Below are 18,316 nucleotides of genomic sequence, written 5' to 3' on the forward strand. Positions count from 1 at the left end.
GGATGCAGCAGGAAGCAGGGACCCCCACAGACACTCAGAGTCACCACCTGCTTGCTATTCTGGACCCTAATGTTTGCCCCATGACTGACACACCCATGGATCCTATTCCCTCTCTTCCCTCAGATTTAAGGTGGACTGTATGCAGGTACCTGGGCCAGAGTGGGGCAGGGAACAGACACAGAGATGTTGGCTGTGAGGAGATTAAGGCCAGCTTTGTCCTAAAGTACCATTCACCCTACTGCCTTGGAATTAAAGCAGTGAAAAACAACTGGTCAGCGAGGAGCAAAGCAATGATGCTTCCCGTCTCCATGTGTTTTTCAAGTATTTGCTTCCCTCTGGATTCTTGGATGCCTAATAAGGCTTGCACTGGGATTATTCCTGCTCTCTCTAGCTGCCTGTTTGCATGGAAGGAATGTCACGTCTCTAAGACTTCTGATCTACTGTCAAATTTTGCTGAAACTGGCTGAATTATCAGGCAGAGGAGCGATGGACTGACAAGATTATACTCCCAAATGCTGATGTGAACAAATGAACCTGGCTCTTTATCCTTAGGCTAAAATTCCTGTTCTCTAAAATAGTCCTGGCTGATGTCTGGTTTATATGCAAAAAAATATTCCAGAGGGAAGCAACTGGATGAAAACATCCTTCCAACTCTGTATATGCCAGGTCCACTAGGGAGGGATGCTTGCTGGGTTACAGAGTTAGCAATGTGTCCAGCACTCAGTGCTGGAAGAGAGGAGAAAGTGAGCTCTGTCAAAGGACTCTCTAGGGCCAGAGGGATGCTGCTTTTCCTCCCAAAGCCCTGCTGGCATCCCAGATTAGCTGTGGTGATAACAGAAGGCCAGAGTGTCTGCAGGAGGGTGGCCAAGTGATCTCTAAGCAGTGGACATGGAAGCTCCAGTGGGAAGCACAGAGGAAGGCAGAGTTAGCACCTGGACATTAATGGGTGTTCAGAAACAGCAAGGACTCTTAAAATAGTAAACATATATAGTTGGGTTAGAGACTAGATATTGTAGAAATAGAAGGGATCTGATGGGGAAAGTTTGATGTTGGCTAGATCTGCCTTTCCATGGGAAAAGTGTGGGTGGCCTGGTCCAAGCCAGGAACTGTGGAACTGACAACTGAGCTGAAGGCAAAGGGTGAGGGCAAAGCAGGACCTTTTCTTCTTGCCACCGACACTTTTTCTTGGAGAAGCATGAGACAGAGCATTCTCTGGCTCGGGTTTGGACTGACTCCAGCCAGCACTGGAAGGAAGAGAACAAAAATCCAGTGCTGCACAGTGATGATGACACTGAGACAGGCCTGGCTGGTGCAACAGACACACGCAGGCGAGGCACGGTGAGCGGTACCAGAGACCAGTGCCCTGGCTCTGCACAGCTCTGCCCGCTGTGCCAGCTTCCTACAGCACAGCACGGGGGTGCAACTCCCTGCTCAGGCTGCCTCTGACTGCAGAGCACCCACATCCTGCAGGGAAACGTTTCCTTTTAAGCAGAAAAACAGAAGAAGGAAAACCTCCTTCTCTAAACCAGGTGACAGATGCTTCCAAGATACATCCTGAGAAGCAAAAGATGGTTTTCCATTCCTTTCCTGTAACAAGGAAGGAAGAATAAAATAAATATTGAGCTGAAACATCTGCTGACAATGGGCCTGGGGAAGGGGCTGTCAGAAGAGAGGCACTTAATCACAATGAGATGTAGCAATTCGGCACCAGGACACCTCTCTCCAGAGAGTCACAGTTTACTTCCAGTTCTGCCATTCACCTACTGTGTGACTCCAGCAAGCCCATTAGTCTCCCTGACAGCCTCCCTCTTGCTCTTTTCTGGACTCATCTATTAAATTACAAGATCTTTCCCCCTTAGACACTATTCATAAAGTGAGCTTGTTTAAACAACAAGGCCTGATTCCACCTGAGGCCACTTCCCAGGATGGCTGAGAACGTTCAGAAAGCACCTGATGGCAGTCCCCAAGCTGCAGCACGACCACGGGAACAAAGAGCACACCCTCCTCTCCATTTCTGCATGGTAACCTGCCAGAACTCCTTACACCAGCATTAACAGGGAACAACACTGTCCACAGGGGATTTGGAGTCAGGCAGCCTGGAACATGATATATATGCACGGATTTTACAGGGTATCATATTAGAGACATATACCACACTCTGGAGAAAGCCATGAGTGTGTAGAATCCCAGAGAAACAAGGCTGGAAGGGGCTTCTAGAAGGTTCTTCTGCTTTGAAGTTTAACTTCCAAATCACACAGTCTCCTGATTTTGGCTTCCACAAAAGTTATTACAGCTTGTTTACTAAAATGTGTTTACTCCCTACTTTCAGCAGAAGCTTAACTTTGCCACAGTCCACTTACATTAAACATTCTAGGAGGCAACCATGGTTTTGGATCACTACACAAAAGTAATTATGGTCAAGGAAGCCCTTTTGGGCTTGTACAACTCTCTCCTCCCCTCTGTATGCAAGTCAGGGGCATCACCACTGCTTTGAGGAGTTCCTCTTTTGGAGGAGATACCACAAAGACACATTTGGGTCCTGCCAAATACCAAAGGAGCAGCACTAAATCCTGACTATTAGCTCAGAAACTACCTAGTGCTTCTGACTCAGTGACATTTAGTGGACAACCAGGCTGGCCTCAGCTCATGAACCCCACCCCAGTCAGCAGGCCCTGCTCATACCAGCAGTCCAAGGCTTGGCATGAGGGACCTCAGGGACCTGGAGCTCCACATCTGATGCCCCTGCTGACCTGGCTGCCAGGCACTTGGGAACGTTCCCAAATAACAACCAGCATCTTGGAGCTCTTAACACTGACCCAGCTAATGCCAGCCTTTCTTGGCAAATTAGTAATGCTTCAATAACTAATTACCAATAACAAGAGGGTGAAAGAGGGGGCTTGTTTTGTTTTGAAGTCCAGTTACCCAAGGATTTGGAGAGAAATCCAGGAGCTGCAAGGGAAAACTGAGGAAACTCTCTTTGCTAATTGTGGGGCTGTTTCCAAGACTGCCTTTTCCAACCATGTGATCAGACTGTACAATGGACATTTCGGGTGTGCAACACAGTAGTGATATTGTTATGCCTCCATGAAAGCTGGCTGCATCTGTTCAGCCACTCGTTTTCATCCTTTTCTGCAAAAATACAGATGAGCTATGGATAAAGACAGGGATTTTATTCCTAAAGATTGCTTCATTTTGGCACTCCTATACCCAAGAAGAGGGGAGATCTGAGGAACCTTGTAAGGACGCTGGGGCCCAGGGGGTGGCTCTTTTATCATTTGGGAAGTAAAGGGTGAGTTCATTAGTGTTGGGTAGTTTTTTGCTTAAACAGGAAAGCTCTGCAGAGTTTTCTGCTGATGGTCATGCTCTGAAACACCCAATTATTTAAGTTTCCTTCACTTTCCAGTATGTTAACATAACACCAGAGAGCCTTACAGCTCTCATCTATCCTTTACATTTCACCTGTGTGTTTATCCCCTCTGGCTTACTAAAAACAGGGTCATTCTTCTTATATGGAATATATTCAAGAGTGTGAAAATCATCCAGTGTACTCTAGTGAGCTAGCTTATTTCAGCACAGACTTCTGTCTTCAAGGAGGAAATGGAAGTACTTGTCCTCCAAAGGATGGGGATTGTTCAGTCACAATTAATTGCTACTTCTCCCAAATTGCAACAGACCAAAACTATTTGTTTTTTTCAAATCCAATCCACAGAATTCTGGACCTTAATTTTCTTTTTCCTAAATAGACACGGTTTACTGAAAATAAATAAAATGAGAACAACGTGACCAAATGTAGGACTTACGTATGATCCATAATTCACCGCCAGGGTCTGCAGAGCCCATGGGAGGCCCAGGCCAATTAAAATATCGAAAACGTTGCTTCCGATGGAGTTGGACACAGCCATATCCCCCATTCCTGCAGGAGTGGAAACCAGGAACAATCACACGTGTCTCATAGCAGTCTTGCAGCTTTTAACCTTTTAAACTTGTTCCACGCTGCCATTAAGAACCCTCCAGCTGCTTTAAAACAGCAACACGATTTATATCCTCCTTTGTTCTTGTTTTAAAATTCAGGCTCAGGAAGAGGGCTCTGTATGTTTTCACATGCAGGAGCCACCCGTGCCACCCAAAGAGAAAGAGAACACAAGGCAACACTTCCCCAGCAGTCTGACATCCCTGTGCTGAGCCTACCTTGCCGTGCCACGATAAGGCTTGCCATGCAGTCTGGCACACTGGTTCCAGCTGCCAAGAACGTAATGCCCATGATCACATCTGGAATTCCCAGGGTGTACCCAATGATTGTCACCTAAGGAGAGGACATAAACTGTCAAGTTGTTTACAAGAACTGACATCCAAGACCAGCTTGGCCCAAATGTGCAGTATGCTGTGAGACAAGAGCGTATCTCTCAGTACAAACTTCCTTTAAAGAGAAGCAGTGACAGGATTTTTTGGTATATTCATCAACTGGCAGAGGATAGCACTCACCTCCTACATACCCTCTTTGGTTAGTTGCTTCATACATTTCACCCACAATTTTCCTGAAACTAACCTGGAAAAGAGACTCCATGGTGGCCCAGTACCCTGTGTAACCACCTGCTGATCTTGGATGAAGTTTGCAGACATTATTATTTACAAACACTAGCTAAGCAGACACTGAAACTGCCCTGTGGTTCATTCTACCATGAAAATGCTATATGCAGTGACTGCAAACAAATCCTGTTAGCAGACACAAGATACCTTTAATTTCCTCTTCCCTTTGCTATGCAGTCTATGTTAAATTAGCATTCTTCAAATTGATTAATATTTTTAAATTTTGGGTGCCTTTGTCTAACGACACCCATTTCCTAATTTCCAGATTTAATCACTCCTTTCAGCTCCCTATACCAGACTCCAAGCAATGTGAACCACGTGTCAGAAGCTGCACAGTGACTCTGTGTTTTCTTCTCTGAGTGGGGACAGGTCCAGCAGAAACGGAAGCAGATATAAGGTTTCTCATCAGAAAACTCAGGTGTGTAGAACTTCTTGTACACTCCTCTAGGCTGACAAAACCCATTACTGTTTCTTCTCCCAGACAGTGGTTTCTGGTGTAATTGGTACGTACCATCCACACCATCATGTAAGAAAAAGCTGCAATCCAGAGGGTAGAAGAAGCAAAGGTAACCATGAACCATTTTTCCAAGTGGGGTTTGTTACAGTTGGGCACTGTGAAGTACAGGACAAAACTCAAAGGCCATGTGAAGACCCACTTCAGTATTTCTATCTTTCCACCTGTAAAACAACAACAACAACAACAAAGGGAAACAATCACAGTTCTAGTCTGCTGTATTCCCAGAGGTTATTATTTTGTTAATATGTCCAAGGAAGATGGCAGGGAGCTCTCAGCCTAACTGCTAACCAAACAGACAATGACAAGCCATCTCTCGTTCAGAGGACCACGGTGTGATGGCAGATGGAGATGCACAGCAGTGTGAAGTGACTGCCTGAGAGTTTAAGCAGTGGGTCAGAGCATGTGTGCTCCTCCCTGGGAGGAAGCAAAGGGGCTGGCACTACACTGTCCCACTGAGGGAAGAGCCCACCTCCCTTCCCAGCAAAGGTAGGTCCTGGCCACAGACACATCTGACCTGCACTCAGGCACCTTGACAGCGGCCCCACCATCTTCGGCTTCCTCCACAGTCAGCAGAGATCCATCTCTCCAGAGGGTGAGCCACGTTTTGGGGGCAGGAACCACCCTGTGGAGACTGCTCTGTCTCCTCTCTGACTGCAACAGCAGCACAGGCCCAACACAGGAGCTGCAGCAGAGCTGTGCCCAGCCCCAGGAGCCTGCACCCTGAGAGGTTCCTGCTGCTTCCCAGTTCCTCTTCTCTGTTACCTGTGGCCAGGACCCTCCCTGCAAAGTGCAGGCTGATGGGAACTCCCAGAGACACGCGTTCCTCCACGTGTGCCTGCAGTGCCTTCTGGCAGTACCCAAACACACACCACACAAACCCAGCAGCTTCTTACTGGGGAGGTCAAAAGGCGTGTACGGCCCTTCGTGGTCGTCGTCGTCGTCATCCTCCTCCTCCTCCTCCTCGTCGTTCTCGTTGTTCTCGTTGTCCTCGTTCTCGGTCTCGTTCCCGGCCTCGGCCACGTCCTCGTCCCGCCGGCCGCCGTTCACGCCCCGCTCCGCCGAGTTCCCGGGGCCTGTCCCGTTCTCAACCACGTGCTTCACGGGGATTTTGATTGCCACTTCAGACTCACCATTGCTGTAAGTCCTGCTGTTGATCAGCCTCTGCCTCTGTAAACACAGCCACAAAGTCTTGCTGAAAGACAGATTTTTTTTTTTTTAAATTTGATCTTTTCAAGAGAAAGGGAGGAACAGAGAAAGAGAGACACGTAGAATTCTTTAAAAATTTGGCTTTAAAAGCAAAAGGGATGAATTTCAACCAGGTAAAACACAGTGCTTGCCTGCAGACCACTAGACAAATCTCACATATGCAACTTTTACAAGAGAAGAACCAGTGGCTGTGGAATTGACTCTAGGAGCACTCCAAAACTAGGGATACACTAAGTGCAGACTCAGGGGAGTGCCATATTATTAAACAAGTGCAAGTGATGTTATCAGATCAATGCAGGGGGCACCCCCTGTGAGCAACAGCTACAGATAACATAACCTCATAACAACCTGAAACTTGCTCTGCTAAAATCTCCATGTGGACAGACAGCGAGGGATGATTTACTAAAGTCAGTGTCAGGAGGATAAAATATGGGAGAGGGCTATCAGGGATCCCAAAGAAACACAAGAGTTCCATTTCAACCCAAACACTGCTACAGGAAAAGGCAAAATCCGAAGGACAAGGGCTGGTGAGGGAGACAGAAGACACACCTCGTTGATTAGCATGCGGCTGGCCATGGAGAGCCGTGTTTTGGGAGGGAAGTGGCTGGTGATCATGATCCGGAGCCCGGCCTCGGAAAAGGAAAGCTGGTGTGGGTAGGCAGAGAGCAGCTCATCAACCATGATCACTGAGGCTTTACGGTGGAAATTTCCTGCAGCCAGGGAACAAAAAGAAATTGAGGTCTTCTTCCAGCAGCCTCTCCCTCTGGCCTATATTGGCTCTCAGAATGATAAACCCACGGGTTCCAGAAGTTCTTTGTAAGAACCATTCCTTCAGCTACCACCACTCAAAATATGCCACCTCTGTCCTTGATGTCTGCCTTTTACACATCCTATATTTCTGTCTTTTAATAAACTGCCAATATGGTATTGCCACTCATGCTCCTTACAGAGAACTCAATCTGCTCTGCACAGTTCATCACAGGCCTGGGTTAGGCAGCCCACTGCTTCCACAGCAGCTATCCCACCAAGGCACAAACGCAGGAAAGCTGCACTAATTCCAGTTATCCTGCACTTCCATGGGGATATTGTCCTCACCCACCATTAATTAACTGTACACAGCAGCAAAGAAATCATCCCTGTGTTCCTGTGAGGTACCAGTGCAAACAAAAAGCAGGTTTCTGCATCCTGGCCCTGCAGCTCATGGCTGGGAAGTGCCACCACACCCAGCAGCAAGTGCGTGTGCCAGGGTGGCCCATGGTGTGGGAGCAAAGGGACACGGAGAGAGGGGCAGGTACCTTAACTGTGCTCCCCCTGGGGCGTGGTGCTCGTGCCCATTGCCTCTGGGGTTCATCCCTCCTGTGCCTGGAGCTACCTCAGGCTGTGAATTCTGTGCCAGGACTGGAACTTGGCAGCAGGGAAACCCGAGGCCTTACCTGACATATTTCTGCTCTGGTTTACTAAAATCAGTAACACTGGCAAATGTTTCGTGGCATTACTGCTTTTTACCATCACTGGTAGTCTTACAGAACAGTATCTCTCTGGCCTTTGTGTCACTTTTTTTTTCTGCCTGTTGGACGAATCCAATCCATGGATTGGAGTAGTTAACTCAACTCTTCTGCTCCTCCGTATCAAAAAAAAAAAGGAAAAAATAATCAAAATAGCCAGACAGCTTTTCTTTGTGAGTTTTTCCACACTGGCATTTGTTGAATGGCACCTGGGGGAACCGCCCCAAACACAGAAATCCTTCTGTTTCAGTCTTTTTTTTCTTTGTTCAGAAAAGGCCTCAGGAAACAAACAGTGTCTGAAACCCTCAGGGCACTCTGTTGCAGCAGGTGCTGTTTGTGACCCTGTGCCCCTGGCTGGGACAGACAGCAGCACCACTCCTCTGTCCAGGCCTCCAGGGGCCCTCTGCCAAGGAAATACAGGAACAATCCTCAAGGAGATGAAGCAATGCTTTCCTCTTCCTTCCTCAGCCAGTTTGAGTAACCACAAGTGTCCAAACCAAAAAGTTACCAGCAGCTGAGCAGCTGCCATGCAAAGACACATTGTAGGGACATTTAAACCAAATTCCACTATCAGAGCTAACCTGAGGGCACTGAGTAAAGCTGGATGGGCAAAGCCTGAGTTTACAGTCACTGAGTTTTCCCAGTCCAGTTTTCCTGGTACAGAGTATCTTGCCAGCACAGACTGCTGTGACAGAGAACAAAAGCAGATTCCCCAAATCAGAGTGCACAGCACTCCTAGCAGCCTTCCCTCTGCAACAGGCCTCTGCCAGATCAAAGGGTTTGATTTCATGTTTAGTTGCCTACTGCATATAGACTATGCCTCTCAATCACCAATTGCAGGAAAAGACCTGGTTTTTTAAATTTACTTTTTTTGTAGACTAGCAAAACAAAAGGGGCAGCCCATCTGTAAGCAGAGACCAAGGCTGATTTCAACATGACAGAGCTTCTTCTTAGGCTAAATCCATGTCTCAGGGCAAGGGGAGGTGTTATTCCTGAGGACAGGTGCATATAAATCCCAAGCAGTCACTGCACACGCTTGTTGAATGTTTCAAAGACAAAAAAAGCCCACTTCAAATGCAGTTTAGCACATGTTTGCAAATGCAGACATTGAACTGCTGTTGCTGAGCTATGGGATGGGGAAATGTTTTTTAAGCTGAAGAAACACAATTATTTTTATATGTGATCATACTGAAGTTAAACAGGAGCAGATCTCAGCCAAAGTGAAATACTCTTAAAGATCACTTACATGGCAAAGCTGTGCACATTCAAGACAGCACGTGCAGCAGGAGCACACCACCCAGACCCACACAGAGCCCCCACCCTGCCCTCACTGGGAGAAAAGTGTGCACTGGTCTAAGCAGGGCCTCCTTCCCTGCTCAGCTGATGTCCCCTTTGGAATGGAGTTAAATTTAACTGGAGCTGATGTGAATGGGCAATGTCAGTGCAGAGTAACAGCACCTGCAGGAGGACTCTCAGTGGCTGTAATGGGCTCAATAATCAGGCCCTGTGCTTGAAGGAGCCCTTACAGCCAAGCACTCGTCCAGCAGCAGTGTTGGAGCTGCCTCTGCTGGCACAGGCTGTGATGGCTGGGCTCACCACACTGTGCCCCCACCCCACCTGCCCACCACTGTTTCATGGCTCACAAGACAGCAGCAGTTCACACCCAGAGAGCAGGGACAGGCTTGTAAACACTCAGAATGATGCAAGTGAGAGAGTGACTTACTGGAACAGTTACCTTTCTTTAGTAACACCACCGTGGCGTCGCAGTTGCTGTTGTCGTCCATTTCCGTGTTGCTGGCTAAGCCGTTCACCATGTTGGCAGAGTTTTTGGTCTTCCTCTCAAAGCAGTGATGTATGGTTGAGTTGTACCTGCACAGAAGAAACAAACTCGGGATGTCCTTTGTGAGTTTTCCTTTCCTAGACTCGTGCAATCTGTGCAATCCAACTAAGGGAGGGAAGAAAGCTCCTCTGGTTTTTGGGAGTATGCCAGAGCACGGCAAATTGTACACCGTGCAATCTCTCTGCCCCCAGAAGGCTATGAAAGATAGAAGCCATGAATCTTGAATGACATGTATGCTTATGTATTAGGTGTGATTAATATTCTGTATCATGAGTAACCATTGCTTGCCATCATCCAAGCTTACTTTTTATCACATAATCACACCTGAGTATGTGTTGTTTTACCTGGGATGACCCCCCACAGAAACACAAGGTCATATGCTCAGTTCATCTCTGGCAGGGAGGGGAATAATCCTTGTTTCCTAAGAGTACCCAGGAGCTGACACAAACATGAGCCAAGGGTCTCACCATGGTGCTCAAAGGCAAGGGTAGACCCCTGTAAACACCTGGCCGAGGTACCTAACCAGGGCAACAACCTTTCCAGCTAGATCCAAACAGGTCTGAAACATCTGTTCACACCACAGCATTGCTTTCAGGGAAAAAAAAACAAGATTCAGACAGTACAACTGTCTTGCTGGTCAGTTAATTGTTGCAAGGGTGAAGCTACCCACCATGTGAAAGTTTCTAATTATTAGAAGTGAGACGAATTCTGACTCGTGTTCCCGTCAGCCCAGCCTCAGTGTTTCACTGTTCTGAGAATTTTTCTCACAATATTTACTCTATTCATAATTTCAAAACAAATCTCTACTCTTACTTACTGAGACAAGACCACTGGTGTGCTTGGCAGCTGGTAGGTTTTGTTCAACGTTCCAGTTTAAATCTGGTTTTCCTTTCTACTGGCTTTTGAAAACAAGACAGGAGGAGGGGAACCAAACAGCAGAACAGACTGGTTTTACTAGCAGGAACTTGTGTGAGAGAAGTCACACAGGTCACACGCTCAGAAAATCACTGCTGACTGTGCTGTAGTTTTATCATGGGTCTCCAGGCAAGCAGGAACTACAGCAGAGCTTCACACCCACAAAAAGCAGACTGCAATCTCTCACCTGTTTATTTCTGAGTAGAGATGCTAAAGTGAAGTCAGAAGAGGCCTGCTTTGGTGGGACTTGAAGATGGATCCAGGTCTCTGCTCTGCCACAGACTTGGCTGTTAGCCTTGGTCTGCTCACACAGGGCAAGATCCGTAAAGCACAGATTCATAGGACAGTTAAGGTTGAAAACGACCTCCAAGATCATCAAGTCCAATGTTAATCCAGCACTGCCAAGCCCACCACTAAGCCATGTCCCTTAGTACCACATCTACATGTCTTTTAAACCCCTTCAGGGATGGTGATTCCACACTAGCGTGGGCAGCCTGTTCCTGGATAACCCTTTTTGTGGAGAAATTTTCCCTAACAGCCAACGTCTGGCAGAACTGGAGGCTGTTTCCTCTTTTCTCTGTCGTGAGGGCTGGGTGATGCAAAGGGAGCAGGGAGCCTTAGAATTTAAAAAAGCCGAGGGCACGTTTGACTTACTTCATTATAATGATGTAGATGACATACATCAGCACTAAGACTAAGGACTCCCACCTAAAAACAAGAGCAACACAAACACATCAGAGCAGGGCACAGCAGTCAGCTGCCCGAGTTCAGCCACTCCCCCACTGGCACAACACACACCTGCAGAAAGGCCTGACCCTCCTGGGTCATCTTAACACCCCTCTATGAAAAAGGGATGCACAAAGAAATGGCTCACACATCCATGCACGATGCCTCCCTTGTTTTGTTGACTTCTGCTCTGGTTTTACTCGGCCAAATCTGCCTGTCAGCTAAGAACAAGTGACAAAACTCGGGAGCTCAGAGAACAAATCGCACACCCAAGGACCCCCGACACTCCTGTAAGGACGATAACCATGGGGGCTGTGGCCGAGGCAGGGGAGCAGTCCTGCTCTGCCTGCATGGCTAAGGCAGGGTGTGGGACTCTGTGCATGCTAAAGCACGCTGAGCACGCAGAGACAGCCTCAACAAGGGGCAGCTGCTCCTTCGCCACCGCTGCTGCTGCACGAGCACTGAGGATGCAGCAGGCACCAGTTCAAACTGCTGATTAGGTACTGACAGTTCTTTTCCTCCGCTGTTTCTGTGTCAAACTAATGAAACAATGAAATCTGTGTGAAAACAAAATATGACTTTCAGAGCTTGTTTCTAGGTAATCTTTTTCATTGGCCAAAACACTCCACTCTGCATAGTTCCCTATGGTAAACTGCTAGTCCTTCTGGAAATCACCCCTTATTAGACTCTATATACTAAAACTCAGGGACCACTTTCTCCTTAAGGATTTTGAGACACTGCACAACCATATCAATATCTCATGCCCTGCTTCTGGTGATTCAACACCCGGTTTCCCCATTGATGTGTTTTGGTTGAAGAGCACAGTTAAGCACAACTGGGCCTCGAGTCAATTTTAGTAAATAAAACCCAAACAAACAAGCCACAAAACAAACAAACAAACAAAAACCAACCAAGAAAACCAAGCCACTGCAAGAGCGGGTGCTTGAAAGCCGGCTCTGAAATGCAACACAAACCCCCGCCGAGAGCGAGTGAGGGAAAACACGGAGCCCAGCGGCCTGACGCTCCCTAGTGCTTGTAATCCAAATTACCGCGGCTGGGAGCGACACCAAAGCCACTTGCACTGCCACCTCCGGCCAGGGAGGGACTGGAAACAACACCCCGAGACCAAAGCAACTGGAAGCACACTTCTAAAAGTGTCTGAAGCCCTCCCAGCCTACCGTACCTACTGCACCACACCGAGGCACATTGATGGGGATATTAATTTTCTAATTTTTTTTTTTTAAACTGGTCATTCACTCTTTAATATCGCCTTAGGAAATTTCAGTTTTTAAATTATTAAAAATCCGAATAATGGAATACAGTTATTTAGGACTGCTTGGGTGGCCCCTTCCGGCACATCCACACCTCCCTTACTGAGCACACTGCCATCCCTGGGCTGCTGCAGGGTAAGCAGAGGGCACCGACTGCTGCTGCTGGATCAGGAACAGCCTGAACAACACTCTCCTGGCCTTTCTAGCGCAAAAAGTTAGTTTTCTAGCCCATCTTGCGCTGATGTTTCTCACACAGCAGGAAACTGCTGCCCTGCAGAACTTTCCAGCTTCCCCCTCCTCTCCTGAGGAACCCTAATTGTGGCAGCTTTTGTGTATAACCAGAAAAAAATGAAAAGGGATTCACTTACCAGGAAACTCTTTCGTCATAAATAAACTGTGGAGAAAAGGTTTAAAAACAGCATGTTATACACAAACCCATAGCTGAAAACAGCTCATCACCTGAGGCAGGAGACAGAGTAGAGCAACCCAGGGCTTGGGGCAATGGCATTAAGCTGAGGTGTAGTTTGGCACTGCCCTCCTACCCAGCCTTTGAACTTCTCAACCCTCAGTTTCTCTCACCTAGTCAAGGTAGGCAGGTACTTGGAATTCTGGTGTTAACCAGGGCTATTGCAGCAGTTACAGGGAAAACAGCTGGGAGCCAAGAAGGGGCTGCACTCCTCTGACCCACTTGGCTGGTCCCGCTGGGACATGGCCTCCTCCTGGGCTTGCTGAAGGCAGGACCAGCTCCATGGTGAGGGCTGAGGGCAGGACCAGCTCCATGGTGAGGGCTGAGGGAAGGACCAGCTCCATGGTGAGGGGGTGAGGGAAGGACCAGCTCCATGGTGAGGGCTGAGGGCAGGACCAGCTCCACGGTGAGGGCTGAGGGAAGGACCAGCTCCATGGTGAGGGCTGAGGGAAGGACCAGCTCCTTGGTGAGGGCTGAGGGAAGGACCAGCTCCTTGGTGAGGGCTGAGGGAAGGACCAGCTCTGCGGTGAGGGCTGAGGGAAGGACCAGTTCTGCGGTGAGGGCTGAGGGAAGGACCAGCTCTGCGGTGAGGGCTGAGGGAAGGACCAGTTCTGCGGTGAGGGCTGTCAGGGCAGGCACAGGGCTGTGGCGCAGGGCACACCCCGGCACCGTCAGGGTGAGCCCTGTCAGGGTGAGCCCTGTCAGGGTGAGCCCTGTCAGGGTGAGCCCTGTCAGGGTGAGCCCTGCACCTCGCACCGGCAGGTGGCTGTCGCGGCCCGCCAGCCCCGCCGGTTCTCGCCGGGCACGGCTGACGAGGGACCCGCCGTGTGCCGGGACCCCCCCGCCACAGCCCCCGCCGCCCGGCCCCTCCGAAGCGCCCACCGGGAAGTGCCGCGTCCGCACCAGGGACACACATCCACGGCAGCGCCCCAGGGAAACGGCAGGGAAAGGGAATGAGCCCCTGAGAGCGGAGCGAACGCTCCCCCTCGGCCGTACGGCCACAAACAGCAACTCCTGTGCGACAGCCGAGTTACACTGGTAGTCACAGGAAGAAAACGTGACCACGAAACGTTGTAAATTACAGCTCCCAGTCACCGTGATCTAATCTGACAAGGCCTGTTTTAGGTTACAATGTGTTGGTGTGATGGGACATAAGCATGTGCAGTGACCTTTGGGACTAAAACCAGCACCCGTCTCACTTTTGCCACTAATGACTCTGACCGTGTCCCTTCAAGTTAAGATACACAGGCATCTTTTTCCATTCAAGGGAAATAAAAGAGTAAGTTTTGCCAAGCTCTACAAGAAGACAAAGTAATGTTGCAACACTATTATAAGGTTAAAAAAACCCAGGCCTGAATCAAGGTGAAATAAGCACACTGAGTGTGGTTTATCCACTTCTAACCTCTGTGGTTTAGAGTTCACTCACTCTTACCAAATGGCCTGGGGTAGCAAACACAGGTGAGTCTATACTGCTCTGCTATTTCTTAAAACAGCATTGCACTTCCTTTCTTAGTGCAAATGGAAGGAGACAAAGTTACATTGATTTAACCAGCACAGTATCAAGCTTTTTAAAGCTGCTGTATCTCAGCATTGGTAAGAGTATATTTATTAGCCCTCAGGTGTATTTACGACTAGTAAAGACACCAGTGGAGTGCAACTTGTAACACAGCACCACCAGCTGCTGTTCAAAACACCACAAGAGCAACCTTCTAAAAGCAATATCATTCCTCAAGATTGATGATTCTATTCCAGCTGAAAAGAAGTCCCAATGTCCTGACACTGCAAATTGTCCCTGCATACAAAGCTCTGAAGTGTTTTTTAAAAGGAGCACACAAATCTCAGGAAGAGGGAACCACAGGCAGGTTATGGAGCCTGTGGCTCATCTCCCAGCTGAGCCATGGGGGACTGAAGAGTCAGAATTTGAGTAAAAATGTCCTGCCACCTCAATTTGATTCTGCCTTAAAAGGACAGGAAAGATTAGAGCCAATGTGAAGCCAGGGGTTCCCTGGCGAGCAAAGGGGAGGAGAAACTTCTTAAACTGAAGCAGTGTTTGACTCTGAAAGGAGAAATCCTCATGTACCATCTACTGGGTAGCAATATTGCACAAAAAAGGGTTGGTAAATCAGCTGGAGAGAAGTTTAACCACTTAAAATGTTTTCCCTTCCTCCCATCTTTCTCTGCTTTTCCCTATCAGGTGTTAAAGTCATTTGCAATGATTGCTACGGAGTAACACAAAAACACAGGGCATGTGCTCCACATCTCCCAGGCCAAATCAGCCATGTAGTGCTGTAACATGGCAATGTGAGTTCTGGCAATGCCTTCAAGCCTCCACTAATGCCTGGAGTTGCACAGTCCTGCTCTCCTGGCTGTGTAAAGTGCCTTGAACTTCACCACTGATAAGATGAGAAGAGGGTGCATACACCTGGAAAGAAGCTAACTCAAGGCTTAGGGAAAAAAATAACTCTATCCTGATATTATGGGGTACATCCCAAAAGAAAATGACTCCTATAGTTCTGTAAGTATGAATAATAGCTTATGCAGCAATAAAGTATCAGAGAAAAGTCTTGTTCCTTCTAAGGATAACAGAGATGGCTGTTCCACGAGCCATACAACTTTCTCATGGCACAGAATATGTAACCAGGAATTTCAAGAGTGCACTGGACACAATACAACAGAGAATAGTTCTCCACATCTTGAAGCAGCTGACAACCATGGGGGTGAACCAGCCATGAAGAAAAACCTGCCTTGCTTAAAGAATTTAAAATCGATGAGAGAGTCAACAGATTTTCAACTTGTTTGCTACCATGCAATAAACGAAATGCCCAGTCCAAGCATCAGGAGGCTAAATGCCAGGCAGCTGCCCACATCTGTGCTTCCTGTGGAGTAAACTAGGAGAATGCTTGCTGGATGTCTTTAAGCTTGTGCAGTGGAACTCACTACAATTGGCATGTGTGGCCATGTTTGTTGTTTAGCAACACTTCTTGGTAGGAGGTCACTGTCAGGCTCCCAGAGCAAAAACAAACAAAAAGGTTTTTGCTTTGCAGCTCACTGCTCGTAATTACATAGGAAAGTTATTTTTCACCAGCTGCAAAAAAGGCTGACCTTGCAGTATGAGGAACAGAAGTCCAAACAGGTTGAGGCAGACCCTCTGTTTGGGACGAGGCAGACACAGGCCTTGGCACCTCCAGAGCGAGTCTGACACGCAGGGTGTGTGGGAGGGGGCAAACTGAAACCCACTGCTGAAACACACTAATCAAAGTAACCCAAACTGAGAAATGCAAGACCCCCTTCAGACTCTAAAGTCCCCCTCTTGCTCACATATGGAAGTTAACCTCACAAAATCACTCTTTCTTTCTTTCTTTCTTGGGGATTCTTAGGGCACTAGACTAGGCTGGGGGAAAAAGGAAAAGCAACTGCGACTGGGAAACTAAATTTTTACATTTCCTCACATTGTTTGGTGTTGGTTGCAAAGGTATTGCTGAACTGACAGCAGTGTCCTTATCTAAAATTTGTGCTAACACTTTTTCACTGTGTAGCCCAATTCAGAGGCATTTGGAGCATTTACTGAGCCTGATGAACACTGGAATATGCACAGCACTGAGAACTGCTGAAACCGTGGCCTTTGTTAGAGGACTTGCTGCCAGCATGCACTGAACAGACCTGCCCCAGTTATGTGTGGAAAAACCAACTTTAACATTTTGTATTTGTCCAGGATCTCTTTCCCCTGGGCACAAATGCTGTCTCCTTACAGGTTAGTACACATTTTTTAGGAAACCACAGAGGTTGTTGCTGGAGATCACTGAAGCATCCCCTGCAAGGGGGCTCAGCACAGGGTTTTAGCTCTGCAGCCTGTGTCTGCACTGGGCTGATGCAGCCCACACCAGCTATGGCTCTGGACACTCCATGTCCTACCCTTGGGCCAAGCTTTCCTGCAGAACCACGGAGACTACAGGCAGTTTTCCACAAGCACAAATCCACGTGACTACTGGAGCCAGGATTTTAGCTACAAGCCTGTGATTCCATAGCAGGTTCCCTTTACAGGTGGCAGTAGACAATGGGCTCCCACAGAAGAACAACCTTCAAAAACTTACCACAATGAGTGCAACGACAGACAGGGTGTAGTAGATCGAATCTCTCAGGAGACTCCACGACGACAGCGCAACAACCTGGGGGAAGAGGCAAAGAGAGGATGGCAGCCAGGCTCTCACCAGCACCACTGCCACGACAGCAGCATGTGCCACGGGCCAGCCTGACCCTCAGGGTGAGCTGCACTCCAGGGGGAGACCCGGGACAGGCAGCACCTTCTGGGGCTGCTGGAACAGCTGTGAGGGACATGGGCATGGCCAAGTCTGAAGCTCCTGCAGACTCAGCTGTCCCCAGGTCAGGCTGTGTGTTCCCAGGGCAGCCTGCCTCCAAGGAGCCTGCCAGGGCAGCAGGAAGGGGCTCAGCTTTACCAGCACAAACACATGGATCGCTATCACTACAGCCCTGGGTGCATCTCCACAGGTTCTGGGACAAACACTCGCGTTAACACTCCAGCAAAGTGATACAAACAAAACCGAGTGATTTATATGCAGCGGGGAATAAAATGGCATTGCTATGCAGTTCATGTCACTTGACACCTCCCAAAGCCACAGAAATGAGGAGGAATTGTCACTGCAGGCTGAACAAGCTCACAATTCAGAACTTAGAAGAAAAAATACCAGCGAGTAGGTTAGTCTTTAACTTCATAAATAGTACTCAAAAGGACAGATTAAAGCAGTTATGTGGTGGTAACATCTTCAGTATGAGTCTCTCTCTTGAATCTAGGAAGTCCCCTCATGCAGAAGCTTCTCCTCAAACCTGTATTTCCCATTTCTAGAGTGCATTTCAAACGCTGTGGGTCACATCCTTCACAGGTGTAAAGCTGATGGAGGCAGATGGGAGATGCTTCATTTACACTGACTCGGACCTGAACGTATAAATGAATTTTCTGACCGTATCCTCCACTCATGCTTGTGCACGAATTCAGTCAAATGAACAGTAATTTTATTTTCATTTACATGATAGCTAAAGAAAGGTTCTATTTCAGAGTGTTAGCAAAACCAGTTTCCCAAATTTCTCTTCATATTAACTCTTACAATATTAGAATTTTCCAGAGCTGCTAGCAAAACAAACGCTGTAAAAAGATACTGACCATTATACTTCAAAAATCTCTGCAGCCTCTTAATACTATGGGGTTTTTATGTGGATGTAATTTACGCCCAGTGTAAAGTCTCTTTATGCAACCACTGACATGTTAGA

The 18,316-nt window shown here is 47.9% G+C and overlaps 1 protein-coding gene across 2 annotated transcripts in view; it reads right to left on the reverse strand.

Moving 5' to 3' along the window:
* The window catches only part of SLC24A3 (solute carrier family 24 member 3), a 114,467-nt gene that overhangs the window by 6,570 nt on the left and 89,581 nt on the right, over positions 1 to 18,316 (reverse strand). The window contains exons 7-15 of one of the 2 annotated variants that reach the window (XM_032682415.1): positions 17,125 to 17,199; positions 12,936 to 12,961; positions 11,225 to 11,278; positions 9,551 to 9,684; positions 6,860 to 7,020; positions 5,998 to 6,271; positions 5,099 to 5,265; positions 4,189 to 4,303; positions 3,801 to 3,913 (exon numbers count right to left, since the gene is read on the reverse strand). In XM_032682415.1, the coding sequence (XP_032538306.1) occupies positions 3,801 to 3,913; positions 4,189 to 4,303; positions 5,099 to 5,265; positions 5,998 to 6,271; positions 6,860 to 7,020; positions 9,551 to 9,684; positions 11,225 to 11,278; positions 12,936 to 12,961; positions 17,125 to 17,199 (1,119 nt within the window). Of the gene's footprint in view, positions 1 to 3,800; positions 3,914 to 4,188; positions 4,304 to 5,098; positions 5,266 to 5,997; positions 6,272 to 6,859; positions 7,021 to 9,538; positions 9,685 to 11,224; positions 11,279 to 12,935; positions 12,962 to 17,124; positions 17,200 to 18,316 lie in introns of both variants that reach the window. The other variant, XM_032682414.1, reaches the window with a different exon arrangement.

The sequence above is a fragment of the Chiroxiphia lanceolata genome, chromosome 3, assembly GCF_009829145.1.
Source record: "Chiroxiphia lanceolata isolate bChiLan1 chromosome 3, bChiLan1.pri, whole genome shotgun sequence".
Taxonomy (NCBI): domain Eukaryota; kingdom Metazoa; phylum Chordata; class Aves; order Passeriformes; family Pipridae; genus Chiroxiphia; species Chiroxiphia lanceolata.